This window comes from Microplitis demolitor, chromosome 4, assembly GCF_026212275.2.
Source record: "Microplitis demolitor isolate Queensland-Clemson2020A chromosome 4, iyMicDemo2.1a, whole genome shotgun sequence".
Classification (NCBI taxonomy): Eukaryota; Metazoa; Arthropoda; class Insecta; order Hymenoptera; family Braconidae; genus Microplitis; species Microplitis demolitor.
Genome location: NC_068548.1, coordinates 23,783,558 through 23,798,506, shown reverse-complemented (window position 1 = coordinate 23,798,506; position 14,949 = coordinate 23,783,558). Strand labels below are relative to the sequence as shown.

At 33.9% G+C, this 14,949-nt stretch overlaps 1 protein-coding gene across 1 annotated transcript in view; it reads right to left on the bottom strand.

Annotated features, from left to right (window-relative positions):
• Positions 1 to 1,127: 1,127 nt before the first annotated feature.
• Positions 1,128 to 14,949, bottom strand: part of LOC103578787 (dopamine D2-like receptor) — a 66,450-nt gene continuing 52,628 nt past the window's right edge. The window contains exons 2-8 of the mRNA XM_053738740.1: positions 3,084 to 3,193; positions 2,745 to 2,997; positions 2,562 to 2,662; positions 2,054 to 2,248; positions 1,623 to 1,927; positions 1,443 to 1,583; positions 1,128 to 1,336 (exon numbers count right to left, since the gene is read on the bottom strand). Coding sequence (XP_053594715.1) covers positions 1,128 to 1,336; positions 1,443 to 1,583; positions 1,623 to 1,927; positions 2,054 to 2,248; positions 2,562 to 2,662; positions 2,745 to 2,997; positions 3,084 to 3,193 — 1,314 coding nt within the window. The remainder of the gene's footprint in view (positions 1,337 to 1,442; positions 1,584 to 1,622; positions 1,928 to 2,053; positions 2,249 to 2,561; positions 2,663 to 2,744; positions 2,998 to 3,083; positions 3,194 to 14,949) is intronic.

Here is a 14,949-nt window from a genome sequence, read left to right as displayed (position 1 = left end):
TTCGTTTGGATGCTAAGCATAATTTTATATAATTACTCAAAATTTTTTCATAACATTATTAATTTTGAATTTTAATTGATTTTTTTTTATATACAAATAAAAGAGTTTTTGACTAATCATTTTTTCATAAATCGCCGAACTAATTATTAATAGAAAAATATATCAATTTTTAATGAAAAGAGACTAGGACAAAATGGTCCGCTCAAAAAACTCATTTCAATTTTCTTTTTTTTTCTTTACCAAATTTTGAGAGTTGGCCATCCTGCCCCATCTTGTACTCCAGAGTAATAAATCACTTGAACTAATTTTTTCCCAGTCATTAAATTAGAAAAAAATCTATATAAATTCAAATTATCTAAAATTTCAAAACTTATGGCATAAATATAAATCTTTTTTTTCGGCATTTGCTTTATTTGTTTTTTTTTTTTTTAATACTGTCGTGGTTTAATCCGACGATAGAGATGCCGGGAAATGGGTTAGCTAAAAACTTCAATGATAAAAATTCTTTTCCACGCTCAAGCTTATATTTATCTTATTTTTTCCCGGCTCTCCCATAGCCATGTATTCAAATATTTATTTATTAATTAATCGGTTCAATGACAGTTAATTTAAAAGTTATCTAGCCAGTGATATTGAACGGTTATGGAAATTTCTGATATTTTAAATAAAATATCAAATATTCTGTTGATCTCGACGCAAATACTTCCACTCAATCAAATGCAGTATCTATTAAATACGTATAAAATTGTATTTATTTATTTCTATATGTTTTTTTTTTTTTTTTTTTTTTTTTTTTAATAATACTTTCAATCGGATGTTTTGTAAGGTCATTCGAGTTTCAAAAAATAATGTACATATTTATTTATTTTTTTGATATTGTTACTTTTGATTACAATGATTTTTTGAAGCCTTTGAACCCCGGGTAAAAATATTTGGCCAAAAATACGCCGAAGAGGCTTAATCTGGCCGAAAAAATTTTAATATTATTTTGGCTTGAAATTTTTTTACCCGTGAATCTGAGGAAATAAATTTAATTAATCAAGAAAATTTCTAGTGTACTTATAAGAAAAAAAATACAAAAGACTTTTGATTTTAAAAAACTTTGATGTTTGCTATGTATGTATATTTTAAATTTTCATAAGTTTACGGAACGCTTTGCGAAATTCGGGATTGAAGACTGTGTAGATCACGGGATTTACGAAGCTGTTCATATAGCCCAGCCAAGACGTGACGATGAAAGCTGTTACGCCGGGTTGACAGTCCATTTTTAGTTTAGAGCAGAGGGCGTCCATTACGTTACAAGTGAAAAATGGTACCCAGCATATTAGAAAAACTCCTGTCAAACATAACATCAACAATCGATATTAACAATAGTCGAGAATGGAAAGAGTTGATGAACGTAATCAGTAACAAATTCATAATAAATAGGAAAATAATTTTACCGAGGACGATGGCCAATGTTTTGGTAGCTTTCCGTTCCTTCTTAACGGAACTTTTTTCCCTCTTCTTTTTGCTGGTTTTATTGGCCTTATATATCGTGAACCTCGAGCTCCCGTCAGTAACTTTCTTATCTTTTTTTGGCTCTCCACTCTTTCCTCCGGCAGTTCCAGCTCCTCCGGTACCAACATTAAGGACACTAGGACTACGTTTGAATGGGGCTGGCAGCAGTGACCCAGTGCTCTTCAATTTCTTCAGCCCCTGCTTGTTAACTCCATTTGTGCTTTTTTTTATCTGTGTAGCACTTCTCGGCGGGGGCGAGGATGAGGTAGAAGAGGACGGCGCCGAGGTTATTCTCGGGTTAGGACTAGGACTTGAATTTGTGTCTATTGTGTCGTGCAGCTGCGTGCTACTCATCCCATCCTCCAGACACAGATTTGTCATATTCTTAGCTGAATTTGAACCCGACAAATGGGCCTTCGCAACGACCCTGAAAAATATAATAACCATAATAATAATAACAGTAATAAAATATAATGAACAGGGTAAATTTTTAACGAGGATAAAAATGAAATAATAAAAAGCCAAAAAATATATTATAATTTTTTTTCCTTACGCAGCTTCCTCGACGACAGTCGCCATAAAAAATTCAGTACTCTTGTCATTTGATATGACAACCACCGGGTCAACTGGCGTCTCGTCCTCGTCCTCGTTGCTACCGGAGGCTGTATTTGTCGGCTCTTCGTGTACCGGCGCCACTAGAGTGGCTGTTCCCAGTGCCGTTTCAGCAAACCTTGCGACAGAATAAACACTGCGTGATTTTAGTCAAATTTAACTACTTTCGCAAATTTATTCTTCTCAATTTACATTTTTATATAATACTAATAACATCTACATTATTTTTACATTTTATTATCGTAAATTCAATTAAAAACCAGTATAATGACCAAAAATTTTTTTGGTCATTATACTTCAGGTTCTGCCCTTTCGACCGTAAAAAATATCATAACGTGCATTTTTTTTTTATTTCATCTACAAATTTGCAAGTTTATTTAAAAATTACTTAAGCAACGCAATTATTAAATTTACAAGTGCATTAAATTAATTAATAAAAAAAAACTCACCGTTGAGTGTGTATTACGTTTTCAATTATGCTATTTGGTTTGATATCTCGTAAATTAGATTTTTTGTGAGCTCGTGCTCTGGCTGCACGTATTCGAAGTGCCTGAAGCAATTATAGTAAATAATTACATAAATATTTATAAATTTTTTAATTTAATTTAATTGCCAGGGTCAATGTAAGTCACCTTGAAAATATTCCAATACAAGAAGACCATAATAATACAAGGAATATAAAAGCTCGATAAACTTGAGTATAAGATAAAATCAGAGTTATAGAATAAACACAAATCCGGCACACGATCTGGAGTATTATTTAGGCCAAGAACGATCGGGCTGCCGATTGCTGCAGAAATTGCCCATACTAGCAAAATAGTCATCCATACTCTCCTATTGTTTTTGTGTTTGGCATATTTTATTGGCTGTGTGACAGCTATGTACCTAAATAACATATTTATTATTGGATTTAATTAAATCGTTTTTTTTTCTTTTCTTTTTTTTTTTTTTTTCTAACAAATAAAATGTACCTGTCAATTGAAATTGCTACTAAATTAAATATTGAACTGGTGCTACATGTTACATCCATTGCTATATAAAAGTCACATATAAATGCTGATAATGCCCATGCGCCATTTACCTGAAACAGAAAAAAAAAAATTTTGATTATCATAAAAGTCAAAATTTCGTAAATTTAAAAATATTGGAATTTTAAAAATCCGCGCGTAAATAAACTCGAGATAACGACTTGTATATAGATCAGAGCAAAGTTGGCGAGCTCGGATTCGCGAATTAGTTATTTGGGAAAACAGGATCCGATGCCAAAGAAGTAGAATATAAAATTGGGCGGCAGTTAATCTAGAAAAAATATTTGAATTTTATTTAAGTTTAAACACGAGGAAATGGAGTACGGGAACTTTGCACGGAGCTGTGTGTATTTTCGAATAAAGAGTGAAGAGAAAAAGCTTGAATTTTAATGCCATTAGACATTTCAACGGATTTTTCGTTCTCTACTCTGAGCCCTGATTTATTCCCGTAACTCGTGTCTTGACTGCCAACGAATAGCTAAATTATACTCACTAGGGAAGAAAATAAAAGAGAAGAAAAGAGACGAGGGTAGAGAACAACCAGCCAAGACAACCAACACAATCAAGACAACAATATTCTCTCGTGCTCCAATTTCACGTAAAATCTTTTGTTAATTAGATACACTACACTAATTATATCATTATCTATGTATATCCATCATCCTTGCGCGATAATGTCGCATTATAAATTATAATGGCCCCGAAATTCTCGGCAAACGCTTCGGATTAATTTATCAGATTACCCTCAACAAATAATAATAACAACAACAATAGCAATTGTCACGCAATTATTTTTTTGAAAAAGTTGTCATCGGCAATTGTTGTTGCAGCTGTAGCAAGAGCACCAGCAGCTGTAGTAATCCAGCAAATACTGTAAATTTTGGGCATCATTTAGCAGGAAACGTGTCACTTTGAGTAACTCAATAACTCCCAGGGGTTTTCGAGTACCGACGGAGGAAAATCGACGGGAAATTGATATAATCATGAAAGTTAAGCCACATAGACGTTGAAAGCTACAATGGTGTTGGGTGTACTCTGGTTCCAAGTCCGGCGGGAGTTGAGAGTAAAGACTCACTAACAACAATAACAACTTATCGATCGTAATGTGGGTATGTGTGTTGGTACACAACCAATACACAATCAATACCCGCCAGGAATTGGTTCGGTGGATTCTTGTAGGTTTTTATAAAAAGATAATTGGTTTTGCACAGCGATTGGGACAACAGGTGATTCCCAGAAGAAAATATTTGACATCTAGATCTAATAGTATCAGAGAAATGAAATTTTAAAAATTAATTTAAAAGTAAGTGAAGCTTTTAGGAAATAAGTTGCTGATAAAAGTCAGAGGTGAGTGGTTTCAAAAAAATTCTTTAGATTGTGTGGCTCGTTTATAAAATAGCCTTGGAATGGGAGGAAGCACTTGCCGGAATCATTTTCCTGGGAGAAAAGAAAGTGACACTGAATTAAGATTAATCTCAAAGTAAAAGATAATCTGGACAATTGCTCGGGGTGTAATGACGCAAGAGGATAAACGCTGCATTGAAATAGATTGCCAAGGCTTTATCTTCATTGGTAGGTTTTGATGATTGAAAAGCTTTCATTAATTTCCATTGAGCTGAAGGTGAGATCACGGAAGCTGAAACTATGGCTCCGAACAAGTGGCCTTGATAAAAAAATTAAACACGCTACGGAAGCTTGTCATATTGTCAAAGACAGCCGGCCGTGACGATGCATCGGCGAGATTGCTGGATGCACTTAACCAACCTGGTACTTGTATGTACTAGCATCCTCAAAGTATCGACAACTTTAAAAGAATCCCACTTGACTTGCTCGTCAACTCTTTTATTTTCAGGTACTTCGAGTCTTGTTACTCTTGCTACTTTTGTTACTGCCGCCGCTGCTGGTGGTGAAGCCAGTGACACTCTTGAAGTTACTCGGGTCATGATTTAATGCTCTCCAAGTTAAATCTTTCCATGCAAAATTATTTCTATTGAGCTATTTTTCATTACTAAAGTTGACAGCTCTGATTTACAGATGCTTTAAATTCATTTTCTGCCGTTGAATTTCAGATACAAAAATTACTCGATCTAAATCATAAGCTCAAATAAATTATATTTACTTCAATTTTTGCCACAGACTATAAATTATTAAGAGAATAATGGGGTAAAATGAGGCATCATTAAAAAAAAATTTTCTCTGTAAATGCTTATCTATAGTTTCTAAAAAATATTTAGTGAGTTGGTTACCCCAAATAAGACGAATTTCAAAATTTTTACCAAAAACAAAAAGCGAAATTTCATGTAGAATGCAAAGTAAAGAATGAAAATACGGAACAGTATCTAATGGGTTTAATAATGTAATGATTAATAGCAATTCTTATCTTGAATAATGATGGTACGAGTGATAACTAATAATAACATTAGACAGTACGTGCTTTCTAGGTTGAAATAGTTAATCTAGGTATGAAGGTCGGTATGAGTTTAATAACTGAAATATACTGACGCTGGTCTTAAGTAGACGCGCTAATGGACCTGAGACACTTTAATGTTGAAAACGCATGAAACTAATTATCGGGTAAAATGAGCTTGTGTGTGAGTGAGTAACACTCGATAGACATATATACGTATGAGGGCAAGTGTGTGTGTGTGTGTGGCATTAATTTTGTCACGTCGAAGTTAAGTGACTAAATGAATTTACGAACACGTTTCTGCTGAAAAATAAATTTTTAAATAACCGTGATTTATTTAGCGAGGAATTAATTTTAAAAAGTGTATTTTTTTAAAATTTGTTTTTTTGATGGATTATTTAGTTTGGCTAAAGTGGGAATTAAAATGTGACTGGTGATGGTTTTACAAATGATTGTAATATCGAGCCTAGGTTAAACGAAAATACAATCGACTGATAAATTCCCCAACAGAATAACACGTCCGTGCTAAATTTCCCGTGGGAATGTCTGCGCAGTGTATCGTTAATAGCTGCTTCAACGGTAATCGGACAGACGATGTGTAACATATTGTTTTTAAATAACCTATCTATTAAACAAGTTGCCTTTAAATGGTTTTTTGCTTCAAAATTTGGGATGCCGTTGCGTCAAACTGACGAGTTTGCGAAACTTTATAGCAATTATGGGTGTTTTTTTTTTTCGAAAAGGCTGAAAATTGTCGATTTTTAGGCCTAGTTATCGGCAAAATTTTTTTACCCAGGTTGGCATGAATTTATTTCATCTGGGAGAGCTAGCCTGCAAAAGTACTTGGGTAATGCTGATGTATTAAATATTATTTTCATTTGAAGGTGATATCGGAGCATTACAAAATCGATTGCGTGCAACACCGAGAGGAAATGACGACGAGAAGATTGGATTACTGTTCCAATTTTGTGGGTTTTCCGTTTCTGCAGCAGCGTTTTCTCAACCTATATTCTTACATTTTTTTATCATTCTTTACTACGCTCGTGCTGTCCAAGCTCATCGATATTTTACAGTCAAAGGAATAAAAGAAAATAAAGTACAGAAAAAGAAGGAAAAAAAGTATAAAGTACTCAGACAATTTTATTTAAAAGCATCAATCAATAAAATGGCAAAACTTTTCCTGGGAGTAAAAAGTATTTGGAACAAGACTTTTGATGGTTTCGCTGTAATGGAATGCCATGGTCAGTATGCCATGTCGGTACAATTTACGAATCCCTGACATAAGACAACTAGAGACAGTGTAGAGTAAATCTCTGGGAGGAGCTTTAGCGATCCATTTTCCCGAGATAGAACACGTCGACGCCGGAAGCGAACGCGCGTTTCAGACACGTACACGGGATTTCCGTGCATCGTGATCGGATTAGATTTCCCACTGTGTTATGTGTGTACTATCAGCCACCCTCTCCCCCTCCACCCTCTATTCCTCCTTTTCCCTTATCCTCCATCTACATCTAAACTAACTTCGTCAACAACTTGCGCCAGACTATTCACATCTTGACACACTCGAATTTTATTGATAAAAAATTATTTAAACCATACTGTCACACGAGTTTTTCATCTTCTTGATCATAAATTAATATGTCAACTAGATTGCCGAAGAAATTCTCTTCTACATAACTTTCAAAAATCGAATTTTCTAACTTCACCTAATTTCGGGTTTTGCCATCATCGAAAGAGTATTAAGGAATGAAATAAAACCTAACAAATTTATATTCCGAAAAAATGATTTAATTAAGACAAAATTACTTTACCCAGCGAATTTATGAGGCAGCCATTTTTTTTTTTTCTATTAATAATAATATTTTATCTGAATTTAATTTCTTCTTACGGTCTCAAGATTGTGTGATCAATCATCTTAATTATAATTATGGTCATTAAAAAATTTAATTATCCCGGCTTTAACAATCGAAAGACTAAGTACTTTATTAATTATTCCGTCCACATAGTTATGAATAATAAATCATACGGGACAATATTAACAGCCAAAAATAATGACGGTAATTTTGGGTGGATGCTGAAATTTATACAAAAGCTGATGGCACTTGTGCATCTGACGGCGCCCGGTTGCCAACTAATGTATTCAATTTTCTGGGTATTTCCGAAAACATTTCATCCCTTATTTGATATTCCCCTTCCGGACCTCCCCCACTATCATCAGCCCTCTTTTTCTCTTTTTTTTTCATCACCCTCTAATTTTTTCGTTCCATTATTTTTGACTCCAAGACTACCCCTAACATTTATCGCAGCTTGTCGAATGCTTCGGGCTTTGGGTTCTTGGTTCCTCGCCTTAATCTCCTGATATTAACTTTCTTCAGATAACTTTCGGTGCTTTACTTCCGATCAGAATAGTTATTGCCCTTTATTTTTATTATTCAACTGCTCAGATGTCACTGGCTAAAATTAAATTAAAAAAATAATTAATAGCCTCAAGTGTTAAATTTTTTATTATGGTTAAAAATCATGCCAAGATCTAGCTGGTGCCCAAGAAAAAAAAATTCGCTATCCAACACCCGAGAGATATATTGACGATTTCGTCAGAATTATGGCCCGTACTGATAATAAAAAATATATAAAAAAAAATAATCTCATTATGGAGGTACTTTACGCCGACAAGTTGCCAGAAAATAATGTATACTTTTGTACGCTCCACGTGCGCCAAGTAATGAATTGCTAAATTATGCATTGGACATAAATTTAAACCAATACTCGCACTTTTTAAATATTTATTTTCAGATCATACTTTATTTATTTTAATTATTCTTCATTATTGATGGATCAATTACGTAATACACGCTTAATTATTTATCAGTAGGTCATTAATTTATTTTAATATTAATCAAACCAATTGCTGGTTTGTAATTTCAGTTAATTATTTATCGAAAATTAATAAATCATTTTAATTTATCATCTCATTTAAACTACTCATTGATTAATCACCAGTTTGGTTTTACCGGGAGTTCAATTTTTTTCATATTTAATAATAATATATATATATATATATAGATATATACAAAGTATAACTTCTTAAACATAAATTTAATATTTAATTTATGACTAAAAAAAAGACTTTTTATTTTCAAACAGGAATTCCGGCTAAATTATTGAGAATACAATAAAAATATATGAATACAATTTTATAGGGAATTTAATTTTCTTAAAAAATGATAAGAGTGATTTTTTATCCAAATTCAATAGTTGAGGCATAATTTCAAAGTTAAAACAAATATTAAAGTCGTTACTTAAAAAAAATTTGAAAAACATAAAATCTCATATATTTATTGTATCAATAATATATAAAGCTATAAAAATATATGTTACAAACAAAATGAAAATTATGAGTGTGTGGCTGTAGAGTGAGTATACATCGTAATTTTTCGAATCTCCAGTGACTACATAATATCCCGAGTAACCCGCACGTGGAAGGACTCTAATCCATAAAAAAAATTCCCAACTTCTTCTTCTTCTTCTTCTTCTTCTTCCTCTTTGTAAGTTATAAACATATACTTTTTACTCAGCTGTATCGCTGAAAAGTTATGGCTTATTAAATTTCACGAGAAATAATATTTCTGTATGAAATAGCGACAACAACTTGCACACATCTACGCTATGTCTCACTAGATGGTACAAGCTAAAGCAAGTAGCGCGGATCGATCTAAAGTAGAGATGATAGCTCTTGGCAATATTAAACCGATTGGACAAAGGTATGGCGCAATTATCAACTTTGAAAGTCGTTACCACGAGACTTTACTCGTACTATTGGTTCGCTATTTCGGAGCTGGCTCACTTCACCGTAGGAATGACGTCACACCTACAAAAGTGGCTGTCATACATATATATGTCTATGTGTATGTGTATAACAGACTGTGAACTAGATTGTAGTGCCAAACAAGAGCCAGATAATCCGACGGGAATAAGTACGAGCTGGAAACCAGTGTGTGGTTCTGGTACTCGAGTTAAGGGCTGATGGTTGCAGGGCAGTAGTCTGCACTGGTAGAAAAGTGAGGGCGAAAGAGGTTACAAATTGGGGAGACAAGTTCAAACTCTGTAGGTTTGAACGTGTGACCGAGCCATTCAAGTAAAGAGAAACTCAAAGTTTCTAGTCGATGGGTTACCATACTACCCGGATCCCAATTATCGAACTTGTATCCTCGAATTTCAGCACTAACAACTACAGCTGTAGTTATAGCAGTGTTTATAATACTTACAGCATCCTACTTTTACAAACTGAACCAAAATTTAAAGGCAACTCTTCGCCAGACCAAATCCAAAATTACACAGTACGACTGCGGAAAATTTAGTGTTTGGTCATTAAATACTCTTTTGAGCTGGTACTCATATATGTTTATATAAACGGATGTTTATTTATCGGAGAACTACTGGCAACTAATAGAAGTACAATAAATAATCTCGGATTGTTTTTTAGAAAATTGGTGAGCTGGTAAAAATAAAAATAACAAAAGTATGAAATGAAATTGTCGAACTTTGATTCGAAAAGCCAGTGACTTTGAGTGGATCACCGTTACTCGCACATACTCGAGTGCACAGAGGCCACGGGTATAAAAGACACTAATCCGATTAGCCTGATCGACGGATGCTCAAAGATAGATAGAAGCCTCATCGCCGACAGCCGACGGCACTGAGCTTAAGAAATAAATAAAAAACTAACCAACAAGGAAGCAAGGAAGCAGCCTTCCTCATCTAAGATCTGCCCCTCTAAAGATATCTCATCCCCTTAATTTACTACTGAGGTGACGGTTCATTTCTTTTATCAAGATTTTATCCTCTCAATACCCACTACACTTTTATCTTCTTTTTACTCTTGGCACTCGATACTCGGTGATGATCCGCCAATTCTAAGCTTTCATTCAACTCCCAGTTCCCAGATAATAAAAGATTTTTTAACTTAACTACCATTGTAATTTTTAATTTGCTGACTCTAATTGTACTTTATAGCTTTTCATTGCTGACAACTACCCTGGATACTTTTATTATCAATGATAAATTTTTATTCTTTGCCGTTCATTTACTGCCTGCCCATTGACATTTAATCCTCATTCAGTAAATAATATAATGCAAAGTAGCCAATAAATATACCAGGGCCGTAAAACAGATGAGTCAAGTTCAATAAATTTATATATTCTTGGTTCTGGTTCTGGTCTCTGGTCTCCAGTCTCTGGTCTCTGGTTCTCCTTTAGGAATATTATCTGAGATCTCAAAGAGAAAGAGTGCCGGGTTATAAGAATGGAATCGAAACAGTCGGTGGAATTTAAAGTGGGAAATTAAAAGTTTCCATGGAATAGGACGGGCACTGGGTAGGCTGGGGCAGACTGGGGTGGATATGGAGCCGTCTTTATGCCATTGAGCTAAAGTTCGTGACTCGAATAGCTTTTCTATGATAATCCAGGTATACAACAGCAGTCTATACAAGAGTTTACAGTGGGTATAGTTCAGTGTAGCGGAGCAGGGGTTCAGTATCGAGGCCTCGGCCTGTGGAAAACAATCCTCGTAATCAACCGAATAGAACGTGGCCTTATTGCTCACTGGACACCCACCTGCACTCGTACCCGGGTCTATAACACTAGAGTACAGATATGCTGCTATCCCTTTTATTCAACTCATTCTGTCAGACCGTGCAGAACCTCGCGGTAGTGTATCCAATTGCCCAACAAACACCAACTAGACTGCTCGAGTGCTTTTATGTGCTTATATTACCGAGACTTAAAAAACCACGTCCACTTGTAATTATAACCTCGGTGTAATTGTAAATGTTACGCTCGGTGTTTGTCCACTTAATTGTCCAGATAATCGAACCAGCTTTTGCAGCCCTCATAATCGGATATTGATAAAAAATAATTTTAGTCTTATACAGGGAAAAATGAATTTATTTAATTTTTAGTTGGTGCGATTGGGAAAGTCTATCGGCGAATGCTGAAAATAAACGCGAAATCGGGATAAAAAAGTTTAATATGTATAAAAAAGTTTTATTTGGTAAATTTTGGTATAGCAGTAACTCGGAGATATAGAGAAAGAAAGCAGGGAATTTTACAAAAGTTATATTGTTGGAAATACTTTTATTTGTATCTATCTCTCTGTATTCACCGGACGAATTTAGTTTTATCTACTCACCACACAGCTTTTCCCTTCACATTGTGTGCGTATGGGTGTGAGTGTGTGCTGGATTTATACAGAGAGGAAAATAAAGTTTTCATCATTTAATCACGTTTGTTTTCTCTTGATGAAACTTCTTTGGAGACATCCGAATCAAATGGCTTAATTAGAGAGATTTTAAAATGTTTGTTGTCGGAAAAGTTTCAATTTTGGGTTCAAAAAATTTTTCATGTTATTAATTAAGGTCGCCTTTGTTATCATGGAGTCAAATGGATGGATAAAATTTTCTCACTCAGTTTTTTTCCTTTACTTTTACGTGCCAGCGTTATCGTAGAAGGTTTTCTCTGAAAATCTTAGAGAAATCCTAGACAAATCCTAGAGAAAACGTGGAAAATTTTTTTAATTACTGTTTATTAATAATACTATATTTAAGTTTATTGAAGTAAAAAAATATTATGAAAATATTCGGAGCATTGAATTTGACAAAAGATATAAATTTGTCATGAAAAAATTTTTACCGCTCAGTGGTTGAATACGAGCAATATATGAATGCGAGTTTTATTGGATCTAATAAATTTTTAATGTCTTGAAGTAAAAAAATATCGAAGCATTTAATAAAGTTATTAATTGATTCCCTTTAAATATAAGAAATGAGAGTGGATGGTATAAAAGTAAGTGACATACTGTGGGATCGATAAAAGATTATTTTCCACAAAAGATCGAAGAGTGTTAGCTGGTAGTTTGATCGGTTGCTGTAAAATGGTATTTTCTCGCGGGAAAGACACAAGAGCTACGATAAGTCGTTAAGAGTGACTGGGCATAAAACTTTTTCTCCTTACAATGACGAATGACGCTTCGAATGGTTTACTTTTAGTCACTGCGGGAAAAAGTTGAGATTAACGTCGACAGTTGCCTTCTCGGTCCTACAACTGCTTCTCCGTCGTTGAAAAATTTTTTATTCCTCATTCTTACCATCATATATTCGGATTTGGGTAAAAAATAAAGATTAATTATTTTTTATAATCTTTTATTTTTATATATTTTACGAGTGGATTTATGTCAGAGAAAAAAACTTTTTTTGCCTCGAAAAAAATTTATATGGAAGCCCATTCCATTATTCTTCATTAATCTCGGCGTATGATCTATTCCGCAGATCAATACACGTCCTATTGATGGGTATCCGTGCGTCGGATATGAATAAAAGTAAAAAATAATATAAATAAACGGAAGAGTGAAGTAGGTAGACATGATATGTATGACGTATGTGAAGGAATGCACCCGAAAACGTCCTGTCGATCTTCATACATAAATCAATATATCGCATCTAGTGTTCATGCCTCGTGATGGAATAGAGCTACGAAGAATGACGGATGTACATGATGCTGTTACTGCGGATAAATTTTATTTTTTTTCTTCCGACTATCCGCCACCGACACTTGCTGATACCGACTACTGACTGGGAGAGTGGGAAGGAGAAAATAGAGAGAAAGGGAGAGAGGGAGAGGGAGAGGGAGGTTTTTTCTCACCACTATTTTATTTATTCTAGCCAGGCCCGACGCAACCACAGAACGTGCTGTGGATACTGCATATGCGAATATTCTTGAAATAGAGTGCCGGAGAAAACAACCAGCTAGAGTTTTTGGTTGTGGTGGTAGCAAAATTGCGAATTTATTGGCTGCGTGGCTGGATTTTTTATTTTATTTTATAGAAATATATTATTATTTTATTTATTTATTTATTTTTTAGATTAGTTTCTGAATTTATAAAATTTTTTTCCCATAGTATTCGATATTCTCGAAATTAGTTACAAAAAAAAATTTAGATCTACGAAAATCTGAGCTGGCTCTGAAATGTTTCCAGTTTTTATTTTAAAAAATTATCAAAATTTTGTCACGAAAAAAATGAAATTAAATAAAAATTTTTGAACGTCTTCACAAAATTTTTTAATCAACCTTCGACCTTTGAACACTAAAAATTAATTTTGTGCATATAAAAGTCTGCACGCCTGAGAGATTATCTCGAGTTTAACTTCAAAGTACCGGAAGTAGTAATCCATAGACCCAAGCTTTGGATCCGACTCCCAGAATATAAAATACTAAAAATGATATTTCTTTTTTTATTACTTTCACATAAAAAAATAAAAAAAATTAGAATAGGATAGACCAGAGGTAATATTATCTAGGCAATAGAGAGTCGTGATAGCTAGTGGAAGAACCTGACGATGATGCCGACGACGAACGGTGAGTTATTAAATTTTGAACGCGCCTCGGCGTGTTATTTACGAAGCATTTCTCGATTAAATTTAATTATCCCCACTAATTTCAGCCAATGAAAATTTATGAGTGAAACCCGCGGGGTTGCTCTTGCTCACTCGCTCACTCGCTCTTCGGATGAATCCGTCGCGTTTCAGAGCCGACGAAAATGTCTTGGGCCAAAAGTAATTTATCTCTCATCTCAACTCGAACCTCCAACTTATTTTTTCTTTTTTCTTTTATTTAATCACAAGTAATATTTCGTGCATTATCCGCCTTAGCTACTCTGCCTTTATAAATTACAACTTACCAACTAAAAAATTCGTTTTACATTAAATTATCTCCTATTCGATACTTCGTTATTTAATTCAATGAAAGTACTCCAAGTAGTTGGAAGAATTTTTTTTTTAAATTTTAACTATAAATAAAAAAAGTCATTTCTTTGTGCCGTAACTTTGATAGTTGAAAATATCAAATTATATTTCCCATTAATGTTTTATTATTTAATTATACTGACATTATGTATATATATATATATATAATATATCATTATTATTATTAACATTACACCGTGTAGCAAGCATCGCTAATGGCATTGGAATACAATTATTTAGCTCGATCGATCAAAACCAACGACCGGTTAAAAGTTTACACAACCGATCCATATTTTCATTTTTTTATTTTGAGCATGCCAAAGTTTTAATCGACCGTGAAACTACTTGTGCTGGAGTCTAGGGTAAAGAGATTTATCTTCTACTCGATATAGATCAATGTCGTCCTATAAATATATTTACAATGTCTGAAATATAAATGCGTTTATGAAAATTCGGTAAAAAGTATTTTTGAAAAATTACGTGAGCTATCCCGAGTCAAAAACCAAATTCAAATTTAAGTCTCAAAGTTCACAATGAAATTTCTGATAATTAATTAACAATAGAATTAATTGATGCGGAAGTAAAAAATTACATACTAGTTGCGGTGT